This window comes from Adiantum capillus-veneris, chromosome 3 (assembly GCF_014529385.1).
Source record: "Adiantum capillus-veneris isolate H3 chromosome 3, ASM1452938v2, whole genome shotgun sequence".
Classification (NCBI taxonomy): Eukaryota; Viridiplantae; Streptophyta; class Polypodiopsida; order Polypodiales; family Pteridaceae; genus Adiantum; species Adiantum capillus-veneris.
This window is the reverse complement of record NC_140933.1, coordinates 26,265,809-26,278,701: the sequence shown is the minus strand read 5'-3', so window position 1 is coordinate 26,278,701 and position 12,893 is coordinate 26,265,809. Positions and strand designations below refer to the sequence as shown.

General features: G+C 42.1%; 1 protein-coding gene across 1 annotated transcript; it reads right to left on the bottom strand.

Moving 5' to 3' along the window:
• Nucleotides 1-8,553: 8,553 nt before the first annotated feature.
• On the bottom strand, nt 8,554-10,040 carry LOC147460636 (mavicyanin-like). Its single transcript, XM_086499096.1, has 2 exons — nt 9,731-10,040; nt 8,554-9,012 (listed from the first exon to the last, which is right to left on the bottom strand). Exons 1-2 carry the CDS (start codon nt 9,906-9,908, stop codon nt 8,666-8,668), a joined length of 525 nt encoding a protein of 174 aa, XP_086355222.1. The 5' UTR covers nt 9,909-10,040; the 3' UTR covers nt 8,554-8,665.
• Between the last annotated feature and the right edge of the window lie 2,853 nt (nt 10,041-12,893).

Here is a 12,893-nt window from a genome sequence, read left to right as displayed (position 1 = left end):
GCCCTTGTTCATGTGTTGCACTCCCTAGCTCTTGTGCTATGCTAGCATGCCACATGAGTTCATCAAGAGGGGTAAAATTACTTCCAAAAGTTAAACTTTTAAAATCTATAGGAAGTTGCTATCACCATTTTTAAAATTATCATCATGCTACTAGTTTTCAAGGATATACATTTTAGAGAGTTCCGATGTGCCTAGAAAATGTTGAGAGAAATCCATCGATATTTTCCTAAACGTTCTAAATTTTGTGTGTGTGTGTGTGTGAGAGAGAAATCCCAAAAATGTCAATAAGCCGAGTTTCCATAGCTAGTATTATGTAAACAAGACACAAGATGGATTCCACCATTAGTGTGGTTTATTTTGCCCACAATAAGGTTCTTTTGGGAAAATACATCTTCAATGGTTGTTGTAAGCGTTTTTTTCCTTAGCAATGCATTCATGCCACACTAAGCAGACAAGCCTAGATGAGTGGAGGTATTCAGTCTTCATCGTCTAGATACATACATTTGTGATGAACAATCTCCTATGAAGTCATTCATGGGTTGAAGCTCTTCTTCAATGTTACATACCCAAGATGTAGGTTGTTAAGGTTTAGATCGGCATGAATTAGGACAATTTTCTTCGATTTTGATGTATTGGCGACGCTTATAGCAACCAACATGGTTCCAATTTGCAGGTGGGGAGGATTATTGTGTGTATTTGGATTGCAAGGTACGAGGTGTGTGGATTTGATTTGGAAAATTGTGTTATGGGGAATGCTAATTGTGGTTTCTGTAGCCCAGAGGGGTGGATGTGGATGTGGATGTGTTTGTGTGTAATTGTTTGTGAGAGGATTATGTGTATACCTATTGAAATTATTACCATTGGGATTACATTTACGGTTGTCCCAATGAGCATTGTTGAAAATTGGGGTGATTGTTGTGCTATGGGTGTGTGTTATGTACCTCATGAACGATAGATTTAATGTCTTTTTTTGGACATCTTAGTGACATTCACATTTAACAGTGAAAAACGTGATTTTAAAATAGCCATGCATGTTTGTAGTGCTCTAAACTCTTGGATATCAAGCAATTCATAGCTATCATCCGAGCCTATTGTTATGCGGGTACCTCTGTGAGAGTAGGCGACTGCGGGACAGCAATAGTAGGTGGAATTGATATAGTATTTTAAAAAGCAAATGTATGTTGCATGTCAATATCCAAATCCATGGAGTTTCGTGATGTGCTAGCAAGAGAAAAGATAGTACCTTAGAGAAAATCGCCTGTCGAGAACAATTCGGAACAATCTATGAAGTTAATTAGCCTTGCTAATTCAATACCTCCAAGTTATAGACAATTGTTCATGTCAACTGAAAATCATTGTAAATCACCGTCCAATTGCGAGCTTTGCCAATATTTGAAAGCTTATCGAAAAAGATCGTGTCTAATCTGACCTTTTAAAACTGTCAACTTGAAGATTGCAAAATGGGTTTTGTAAAATATTATCGTCTTGTCGTGACTCAATCCGTCAAAAACGACCGTGTGTAATCGGACTTCTAAAAACCGTCAATTTGAAGATCGCAAAGGAGGTTTTGTAAAATATTACCGCCTTACTCAGCCCATGGTTGGTATTGCTTTGTGAGTCAAAAGCTTCGTCGACAAAAAAGGTCGAAACTATGCTTACTTGTATGATGTGTAGAACTTTCCGTAAGTTATTGAAAGTTTGAGAATTCTATGATTTTCATAGAGATTTGAGAACAAGATTTCGAAGTTTCTTTGCTTGCAAGCTTATGGGGTGTGCTGTGAGCACCATCCCTTGCTTGATTGTTTTTTAAAATTTAACCCTAAAGGGTTGGCCTTGGGTACTCCATGGGCGCTCAAGTGAAGAAGCTTCACTTTCTAGAGTCCCTAGTGATGGTGGGCACCATGGGGAAGGAAGATAAGCACACTGCGTTTGCTACATGCCGAGAGAGAGAGAGAGAGAGAGAGAGCGAGAGACTCGGGGGATTCATTGTGTATTTCTGTATGGTACCACATGATTGTACAAGAGGGGGGGTTTTGGAGGTCACGCATAAGCTATAAAATAGGGGGTGACCCCTTGTTATCTCATGCTCATATCGTATGTATTTTGGGGTGTGTGTGTGTGTGTGTGTGTGTGTGTATACAAGGGAAGGGTTATAATCCACATGCTGTCTTGGCTAAGCCCTTCTTCCAATGCTTGATGTTTTGTGTAACCATTATCCGGCATGGTGGGGTGTTTTCTTTTCAAAATAAAGAAGAATGCATGTACGTAAAAGTATGTTTAGATATTAATAAAAATGGGATCCCCAATTGTTTAAATGAAAAAACCTTGGAGTTTTCAAGTAATTTTGGTTTGAGAGTCTAGTCAAAATGAAACATTTATTGGAACTCGACATTGGGGATAGACAAATGGAGAGCAAGTAGTTCGAGTCTTGGACCCAAATTAGTGTTCGAAAAAAAATAAGGTTACATGTAAAATAACCAGCTAGGATTTTTCAAAACCAGTTCTCGAAAGAAAATGCCATTCGACACAACCGGCAAAAAGTCCAAGAAACCTTTATGTTCACGGCCAAAATTTGTAAAAGAATTATTTAAAAGGTTGTGATATAAACAATGACATCAGTGATAGGTTTTTATGCCCTTCTACCTTCAAAACGATTGTCTAGCCTGTGTAAGAAGAGTTCATTCATGAACCACCTTGCACTTGAAGGGGTCACTCTAAAATTTCCCTTTAACTAAGAAGGAGACTATTTGGCACAGCCTATCATTAGAAGGACAAACGATCAAAATGCCCTTTAAAAACAGGTTCGAAAGTTAAGAATGTCTTTGGTGATGGTCCTAGATGGCGGGCCCAACTTTTTATTTCTTAGGTTTGGAGACACAATTTTGTTATTTTTCTTCCATTTTCTTAGATCTTTGAAGAATTTTAAAAATGTTTTAGAGCACAGAGAAGTATCCAGACAGAGAAGTTACTTATTCAAAAAAATTAAGCGAGCGATTCTTACCTCAAGACGAGAAAAAAGGAGAAAGAAAAGGGAGAGGAGGGGAGGAGAGAGACATAAAGATGAAACACTGAATGCATTTTGCTAGATTCAAGAAGGAGAGTGGAATGCAGAGAGTCCTTCCAACGACGCCTGTGATATGAGAAAGATTGATGCCAAATGTTGTGATTCAAGTTATGCTGATGGTTCATTCCCTGACAATGACAAAACATGCATTTTAGGAAAGTTTGAGGTTAATGTAGGACGATTGTAGGATTTTTCATGCAAGGCAACACAAGGTAAGAGAAGACTTCTGAAAAGATCAAGAAAGGGGTCAGGAGCTCCAAAGACACATGGTCTTGATGGTGCATATGAGTTTGTTTGCTCAAATACCAAACAATCAGCTCATGGTAGCACAACACCTGGTACTACTGGCATCGATGATGTGGAATCAGATAGGGAAGAAGAGTTCTTTATTTCTAGTATGTCAGATGCAGTATGTGCTTTGGAGTATCAACCAAGCAAACTCTCCTGGTTGCTAGCCTCGGTCGTCAGATATATCATACGTCGTCAGATATCAAGTGTACAAAATCTTTCTCATTTCTTCCAAGAACTTTCATTTTTTTCCTCCCCTTGATTGTGTGGTGCAAGATGGATTTGTCTGTCTGTTCAAGGCAGAAAGCTTTGCAAGTTTGAATAGCTCTAGGGGTTGTGATCATATGAAGAGGCTTTGTTTTTTGTTTTGCTAATCCAATCACTAAATCTTGGAAAGAGTTGCCGTTACATAAAAAAGAGACGCCAATCTACTTTTGCTTTCTCGAGGACATGAGCAATGGCTTTTGGAGAAGGGTTTCCAAGGCCGTAACACCTCAGAAGATGAGGCACAAATTGATGAAACAATCTCCGTTAGATCGATTCAAGGTTTGAAGAGAACATGGACCCAAAGTTGTGCACATATTGTATGCGGATAAAGCCATAGTGGTTGGAGATGCTATCTACATGTTTCTTGGTCTCAAAGAGGATTACAATTACCTATTCTGTGACGGGGACTTACGCTTTTGGACATGCATGATGGCTTACCGCATGTCCGATAATACATGGAAACTCATCTATCATGGATTGGGGAGAGAGAGAGAGAGAGAGAGAGAGAGAGAGAGAGAGAAGGGGGAGAGAGGAATATATATATATATATATAGATAGATAGATAGATAGATAGAGAGAGAGAGAGAGAGAGAGAGAGAGAGAGAGAGAGAGAGAGAGAGAGAGAGAGAGGGATTAAAAAAAAAAGCTTTCTCCAAAATTGATTTTGGAGCGAAGCGATCTTTTTAAAATTTTTGCTGAGTTGAGCAAAAATCTTGAAAAAAGCTCCCTCCATTCCCATCCCCATTTATTTCCAATATTTTCAATGATTCTTTATTCAAGATTTTTTTTTGAAATTGTCACTTGCATTGCTTTAAATCCTATGTGGGAATCCTACTAAGTAGGTAGCACATGTTCTGGTTTAAATTTTATATTCCCTTTGTAAGGAGGGGTGTTGCCAAAATATTTGCATATTATCGGTATATGTGGGTTAATTTATTGCAACGATGTCCATATATAGAGGGGTTGGTTGGTATGGAAGGAGCCGTATACATAGGGGTTTCTCTAATCTGGTTGCACGCGGTGATGTCCCTCCATTATTGATAGTGAATCCTTGATGAATGAGAGAGAGAGAGAGAGAGAGAGAGAGAGAACCAAAAAAGTCCCTCCATTATTGATAGTGAATCCCTGAGTGAGTGAGAGAGAGAGAGAGAACCAAAAAAGCATCAGCTCGATAGCGCGATTTCAAGAGGCTCAACCCCTCATGATTTGGTGGAGATCGGCCCGTAGCTCCACCCTCCTCCAAGTAGTCCATGCACACACTCGTCCCTTTCGTTGAGAGCCCAAATTAGTGAGGCTTCACGTACCCCTTTCTCTAATTTTAGCTCCACGACCCAATTATGCTCTAATACCACTCTGAGACTAGAAGGAGTCTGAATCTCTACTCTCTGCCCATCGGCTGCCTTTATATAGGCACCCTCAAGCTATTTAAATTGTCCCTTGGCTTGACATTGGCTAGCCAAATTAAAGTCCATAGAAATACTCTCCCATGGAGCTTTTAAGATTGGCAAAGGTTGCAATAATAGAAGGGTCTTGTGTCTATCATATTTCATCTTTTGACATCCTATGGATTGCTATACATAGTCTTGAATGTTAAGTTGCATAGTGGGCCATACATACTGGCTCTACGTTCCTATTAATGGGAATCTTGCCAGATCCCCCCTCTCTCTCCTCTCTCCTCGGTTCTTGATCTCCCTCCTCTCTCTTCGCTTCCGCTGCATCCTCGCCATCGCTTGACCCGCATGCTGCGCATAGCCATCCTCATCCTGCGTGCGACCCCATAGCCACGACAAGCATCGCAACAGACTCTCCCCCACGGCCCTGCTTCTGCCCCACTTCAGGCCGAGCAGACAACAGCTCCTCTCTCTCTCTCTCTCTCTCTCTCTCTCGCGCGCGCGCGCGCGCAGGAGTTTGGCTATGGGAGGCGCATAGAGCAAGGCCGCATACAGCATGAGGAGGGCACATCAACCGACACAGTGCGCGACCTCTCGCACTGAGCTCCTCTCTCTCTCTCTCTCTCTCTCTCTCTCTCTCCGTCTCCATCGCGGTCGTCCTCTCTCTGTCTCCGTCTCCATCGCGGTCGTCCTTGCCCTGGCTGCTCCCGCCATCGACCTTCGCCCTGTGTCTCGCTCTGTGCAAGCTCGTTCTCACCATCCCCTCAAATCTCGGCTTCAAACAAACACGGAGACTAGCACAGAGAGAGAGAGAGAGAGAGAGAGAGAGAGAGAGATCCCCGATGCTTCAAGCCTGCTCTCGTCCTCGCCTTGCCTGTGCAACTGCATTCCAAGTCCGCCCCTGCCTCGACTGCCTCGACTACACCTGCGATGCCTGCCCAAAAAAAATCGGCTACTCTCGAGTGCTGAGACGCGCCCCCCAGATGGCGACCGCTGGCTTTCCCTGTTTGATTAACCAGCGCACATCTCTCTTCTCTGTCCCCTCTCTCCTCCACGTGCTGGCTCTAGCCTTTTTCTCATGGGACGCATTAGAGCATCTCGCTAGATTCGCCCCAATTTGACCTGCTTGCAAGATTGGGAGGACATACTGGGCCAATAGAATTAAGTTTCTATTGCTTGTTGTGTTGTGGCTTGAATTCCACACTCCCTTACATAACAACGTGAAATTAAATGCCACGCGGGACATCCCAATCTTTGAATGGGTGGCAATATTATACCATTCTATGTAACTACGATATTTCTCTATCCTTTCACTCACCTAATTTACCCTAGAAGTTAGTTTTTCAAAAGAGAATCTTAACTAGTGCAAAGAAGCCATGCTTCCTCTATATACATCTAAATATATAAATTTGGGCCAAGGCTTGATGAAATACGCATAACATCATGAGCTTATGCTCGAGAGGCACCACATACCTAGCTAGGTACGATTGGGGGTAGTGGACCGCCGGCCCCCGTATACACATAACATCATGAGCTTCTGCTCGAGAGGCACCACATACCTAGCTAGGTACGATTGGGGGTAGTGGACCGCCGGCCCCCGTATACACATAACATCATGAGCTTCTGCTCGAGAGGCACCACATACCTAGCTAGGTACGATTGGGGACAGTGGACCGCCAGCCCCCGTGGACGGGGGCCGGCGGTCCACTGCCCCCAATCGTACCTAGCTAGGTATGTTGTACCTCCTTCACAGAAGCTCATGATGTTGAGATAAGTCTCAATGTGAGAATTATTGTGAGAATTTGTCCAAAACTTCTTGTGACGTTAGACAAAGTATGAGGGTTTCGTTTCTGTAGCTCTTCCCCACAGGCTTCTTGCCTCAAAGAGTCATCTTTATATGCCCTAGCCACGTGCTCTTAGGATTGAAAATTTAAAACATGAGCACCTTAGGTATTGTATATTATAGTTACAGCATAGTGAGGTATTGTGTTGCTCAACATTTTCCTTTTAGAAACTTCTTCAAAGTTTGAAATATGAGCATTTGTGTTTCTATGGGCGGTGTCCGACTTCCTGGTAATGGCAACCCAGAGAAGAGCTCGGGTATACAAGCAAAGCTCGCATATGCACAGGCATCTTCCTTTTTCTCTCACCTCCACTTGTCTCTAATCCGCTTTTTCACTTCAAACCTATCGAACGCATCTTCGAAGATAGCCCTTAATCAACCTGCTTCCAAAATTGGGGCAACCTACTTAAGCTAGAGGTTCACCTTAACATGCATTCACTGCTATTCATAGCATATGCATGTATTAAAACCTTTGAAATCACATGCACATACATAGATATGTTTGCCTTAAGTCCAAACACATCGTGGAATCCCCTAGATGATAGGCGGTGTTTAAACATAGACAAATTATCTGAAAGAAGGATACAGGTGCTAACCTAAAGATTGCTGACCTAAAAACAAAGCATACTAAATTTAGGAGCTAACAAAGCCAAAAACATGTACATGTTTACATATGTACACAAGAAATGTAGCATATGAAGGAAGATTAGAAGCATAGGCATAATTAATTTTAGAAGGTTCTAGGTAAGTACATGTCTGCAGAGCAACAATATAAAAGGAGAACAATGACATATTTCTTGGAGCAATGGGTGCCATCTAGCACAAGAAGTTTTGGACAGATTCTCACAATAATTCTCACATTGAGACTTATCTCAACATCATGAGCTTCTGTGAGGGAGGCACCGCATACCTAGCTAGGTACGATTGGGGGCAGGGGACCGTCGGCCCGGTGGGGGGGCCGGCGGTCCACTGCCCCCAATTGTACCTAGCTAGGTATGTGGTGCCTCTCGAGCAGAAGCTCATGATGTTATGCATTGTGTGAAAAACACTGAAAAAGACCTCATTTTTTCTATATAAGAAAATTTCTAAATCTTCTTGTGCAGGTTCCTAAGGTGCAAAGCAAGAGCAAAAGCACGTGTATATATACATGTTCAATAGAAATCCCTGGTGAGGGCTTAAAACTAAGTGAATGTAACATTTGAGTTTCTGATTAGATGGGAGGAGGACATTTGGGTTAGTCTATCTGAGGTTTCTTCTTGTGAAGGAAAAGGCTACTAGGTTTGAGGAGTGTCCATGGATCGCAGCAAGCCAGTTTAACGAGTGAGAGCTATAAACAATCAGCCAAGCGTTCGCGGGTGCGGAAGGTGATAAGTCCCAAAAAAGACAAACCTTTCGCAAACCCGCAGCGACACTCTTGGTCTAGAGCATTCGATACTATATCAAACTCATCGCCAAAAGGCTACTAGGTTTGAGGACATTTGACTGAGTCTATATGAAGTTTCTTCTTCTGAAGGGAAAGGCTACTAGGTTTGAGGAGTGTCCATGGAACAATGTGAAAATGGTGTAGGTTAGGCTACATTGTGGGTGGCTAAAGAAACTAAAAGTGAGAGGGTGATGAGTGGGTCAGGAAAAGGTTATGCGAGACAAAGGAGGAGGCTCAAGGAATAAGGAAAGACTCAGAGAATATTTACAAGGTAAAGGTGGTGGGTCTCTCTCTCTCTCTCTCTCTCTCTGTGTGTGTGTGTGTGTGTGTGTGAGAGAGAGAGAGAGAGAGAGGGAGAGAGTGTTGTGGGTGGGTTCCTAGAGTCTACTTCAGAGAGAGAGCAGGAGGAAGGGGGGGAGGAGGAGGAGTAGAGGCAGTAAGACGTGTGCCGCCGCCGCTGGAGAGGCAGAGGAGGAGGAGTGAGGGGTGGAGCTGGGAGACGGAGAGGGGGTGATGGTAGGAGGGAGGGAGAGGGGAATGGCCACCTTCATGTGACCGTCGGAGCAGTGGGCGGGCAGGCCGCAGATGTAAAAGAAGGTGGCGCCGGCCTCCCGCAGCGTCACCACCAGCCGGCCCTTGCCGCCGTCGGAGGTGATGGGCGCCCGCGTGTTGCACGTCTTGTAGTCCTCCTCGCTCACCTCCAACACGCTGTGCATGTTGGCCTCATACTCGAAATCTGCAATTCAAGTTTGATCAGCCCGCAAATTTGATCATTTCATAGCCACACCCCGCCGTCCTTCAGACTCAACCTAAACTTACTTATAATTCCCACGCCTCTATTTTTGCCAACATGCATACCCAAGCTCAATACCCCCTATCACCACCCCTTCAATCCTTTCTTTGCTCTTCCTCTCACTAAGTTTTTCGAGCAATTTCTCGACTTTTATTCACCATATCCATGTATAGTATTATGCAACTTAGGCGTTCCCTAAGCATGTCCTCTTTTAATTAAGATCTCTGACTAATCATCCCATAATTACGTTACAATTTACCATAAATACTATGCTACATCCCTCAAGTGCTACATAATTCTTCCATACTAGTGTGTGTTGTGCAATTCTATTGTCTTAGATCATAAGTTGGAGATAAGTAAACTTGAACCATTGGAATCTGCCACAAGGTAAGCTGCCATTAGCCTATCAAGCAGACAAATCGCCCAACAATTGTGAGTTAAAACTACACACTCAGTACTCACAACCAAATCTTGCATAATGTGTGCCTTTAGTAGACAAACATCTACGTGCACATAGACATGATTCTAGTTGTTTAGACAACATAAAACAGTTTAGCTCAAGCATTAGGAAAAACTCAATTAAAGGATCCCTCACCGCATTTTATATCTGAATAATCTCTTCTCAAGATTGAAATACATTGAGAAACTATATGAAACTTACATAGAGTATCCCCTTGTTTGAATGTGATGCTCGATGCCCACGCTTGAAAATCATTCCCATACTCCCACCCTTTCAAGCCTCCGACACGATAATGAGCGCCTGACACCGATTTTGTAGAGAGCATGTGCTTTAGAAATACAGCTATCACAACAACTACCTTAAAGACACACTTTGCCATCAATAATAGACCCTGCTAAAACAATAAGGTGCAGTAAAGCAACATGAGTTTTTTTGGGTTTAAGTGAGTCACTTGTTATCTTTTTCATGGCACAAAAGAGGCCACATAAGGAGAGCTTAGTTTAGACTAATCTAAAGTGGGTACTCAAAGGCAACCAAAAATTTCTAAAGAAAAGTGTATAATAATGTGAAGGGATAAATGCTCAATCTTTGAAGGTGGAATCACTCATGATCCCCTTGACTATTTGGGCTAAAGGTGCTTGAAAATATAAGGGTAATCTTGCTTTTTGTTTTCCACATTGTACTTCCTCCCCTTCCATGAGGCATATTGAAATGTAACTAGAATAATTTGCACTCCAAAGACTGATGGTGACACAAAGGTGACCACCCCAAGCTCATATGCAAAAGACAAAAACTTTAAAATTTTCATTGTGTTTCCCAAAAGTGTGCATTCTTACTCAGATTTAAGCTTGCAAATGTGCTAGATTTGCACTTAAGGAGACATGGAGACAAACATTTGAAGCTAAGTAGAAAAGATTGTTGATCAAGATTTATACTTAAAAGTCACATGGATAGCTTGGTTCACACTTTTTACAAAAAAATTGTTTAAATCGAGTGGACGCAAGGACATTGTGTCCACGTGTCATGTACAGAGAGGATGAGTTAAGTGGTGGGTTTTTACTTTCACCGACCAGAAAGTGCGGGTCTGCTTTTACATGAAAATGGGGAGAGTGTGAACTAGATCTCTAGAAGCCATCTGTCCTTTGCAATTACAACAATTTACAAGAGAGGATAAGATGACAGGGTTTCCAAAACGCGTGGTAAACAAAATGATTGTTCTTGCAACTATAGGTCTTTTGATTTAAAGGATGGACAATAAAATGACCATTTAAATCTCAATGTGTATGCCAAGTTTATATGCACTTCATGTGGTGGTGTGGAAAACACCTTGATTTTACAAATAAATTTTGTCATAAACTCCTCAAGCCTTATGCAAAGCTCATAAAATTGGTTTGTTCGCACCTTCATTGTGCATTAAGATCATGATCTCATCAGGTTCTTTTGTTGCAAGATCACTAAAGGCTTTTAAAGACATTGCAATGCTTTTGTAGAGGCTTTTCCATTCCACATGTTAGCCTTTAACAAGTTTAGAGAGAGAAACTAGGGTCCGCATCAGCCTATTGTTGAGGATGGGGATGAAGTGGGAAAAGGCTTCTGCTACGGTGGTGCCTTCATAGGAGGAGGCCCTGGATTTGGCCAGCCCCGATGCCTCAACAATGGCTTTACTGACCCTCCATTTTTGGACATATGGTGCCTTGGAGGCCTCTCGCAGCAATGCGAGGAACTCTTATGTATCATTGGTAGTGATACAACATCGGGGTTTTGGTTGAAGCCCCCATGGGGGGCGGTTGATGAGGTCCAAGGAGTGGGTCAAATTTATGAAGTTTGCAGTCTACCGCACCTTTATCAAACCCTCCGTGCTGGCATGATCTTCTCACATGGAATGCAGGGCCTTCAAAACACTGAAGAAGTGCTTCTTGGTAGGTGGATCAACACCGAAGTTAGTAGCAACAATGATATATTGGGCTTGAATTTTATGGGAAGGTGGTTGAATGCGTGCAAAAAAATGTGTGCCCCATTTGGTAGAAACCTTGGTCCCCATTATTGATCTCAGTGGCATAGTATCTTGCTTTTACAACATCTAAGTTGCTCTTTGGCAAGCATCACACTGTTTAACTTTCTTTTTTGGCATCAAAATTTGGAGAAGGCCACCATATCCCTACCACCATATTCAATATTTAAGTGTTGTCCATTTAAAAATGTTCACCGGCTAATGCTACATGTGCTTGCTCAAGGATAGGAATATATTCATCGAGTCACTGGCACATAAGCAGCCAATAAACCCCCAACCATTTGAGCCTTTTTAATAGTTTGGTAAGTGTCAACCTGTTATTGTTTCATAAGCTTGACTCAAAATTTAATTGATGGTCTTGTGGTTCTATATAAAGATTCATGATTCCATTAGGATTTCTCCAATACAATCATCCTACAAGTAATTGATACATTGTCGATTGTTCAATTATCTTTGGGTTTAGCAAAATAGGAATGTTTGTGTCAAACTGCGCTATGGTTTTGAGAGGCAATATTTCCTTGGACCAGTTTTTTACCATTTCTATGGAGAATAGATAAAGCTTCCATAAGTCAACATCCACTTCTTTAGGTGCTTCTCTCGATGTAAACCTAGAGAGGTGATCAACTAGAACATGTGCGCTACTTTTCTTTACCACAACAAAAAGTCAAATTCCAACAATATTATGAACCACCTCACAATTCTTCCCATGTTATAAGGTTTTTTTACTAAGTAGATTAGGGATTGGTGATTAAAGAGAATGTAAACTTATTCGCCAATGTATCATGTCTAAATTCAGTTATTGCATGTATTATATTATAAGGACATGGGTCCTATGGGCAAGGCCATCGACACGGTCGGACAGTGTGTACGTTAGGGGGAGGTTATAAGATAGCACGCTGGGTGGAGACTAGCATACGCATTACCACCACCCTTTCACTTGGTATCAGAGCTTTTTTTCACTACAAGAGGTTGTGTGCTCTTGTGACGCTGTTAGCGACGGAAATACACTGGGTTTTTATAACCCCCGGCGTCGCTAAAACTGTCGCTAATAGCGTCGCTACGAGAGCATCGTTATATGCGTCGCTATATAGAGACGCTCATAGCGACGGTCATAGCGACGGTTATAGCGACGTTTACACAGAAGTCTATAGCGACGCTCCAGAGCCTTGAATGCCTTGCCACCCATCAACCATATTGTACTTGATTCACTTTTTTAAAAAAGTGCAAGGGTAGATAATAGACCCAAAATAGTCACCCACAAGACACATTGTTTGCAAAATTGACAAGCGTAAAATTGACAATTGTACACATCATAGGCAAAATGAATTGATTGGCAAATGTAATAATGACAAT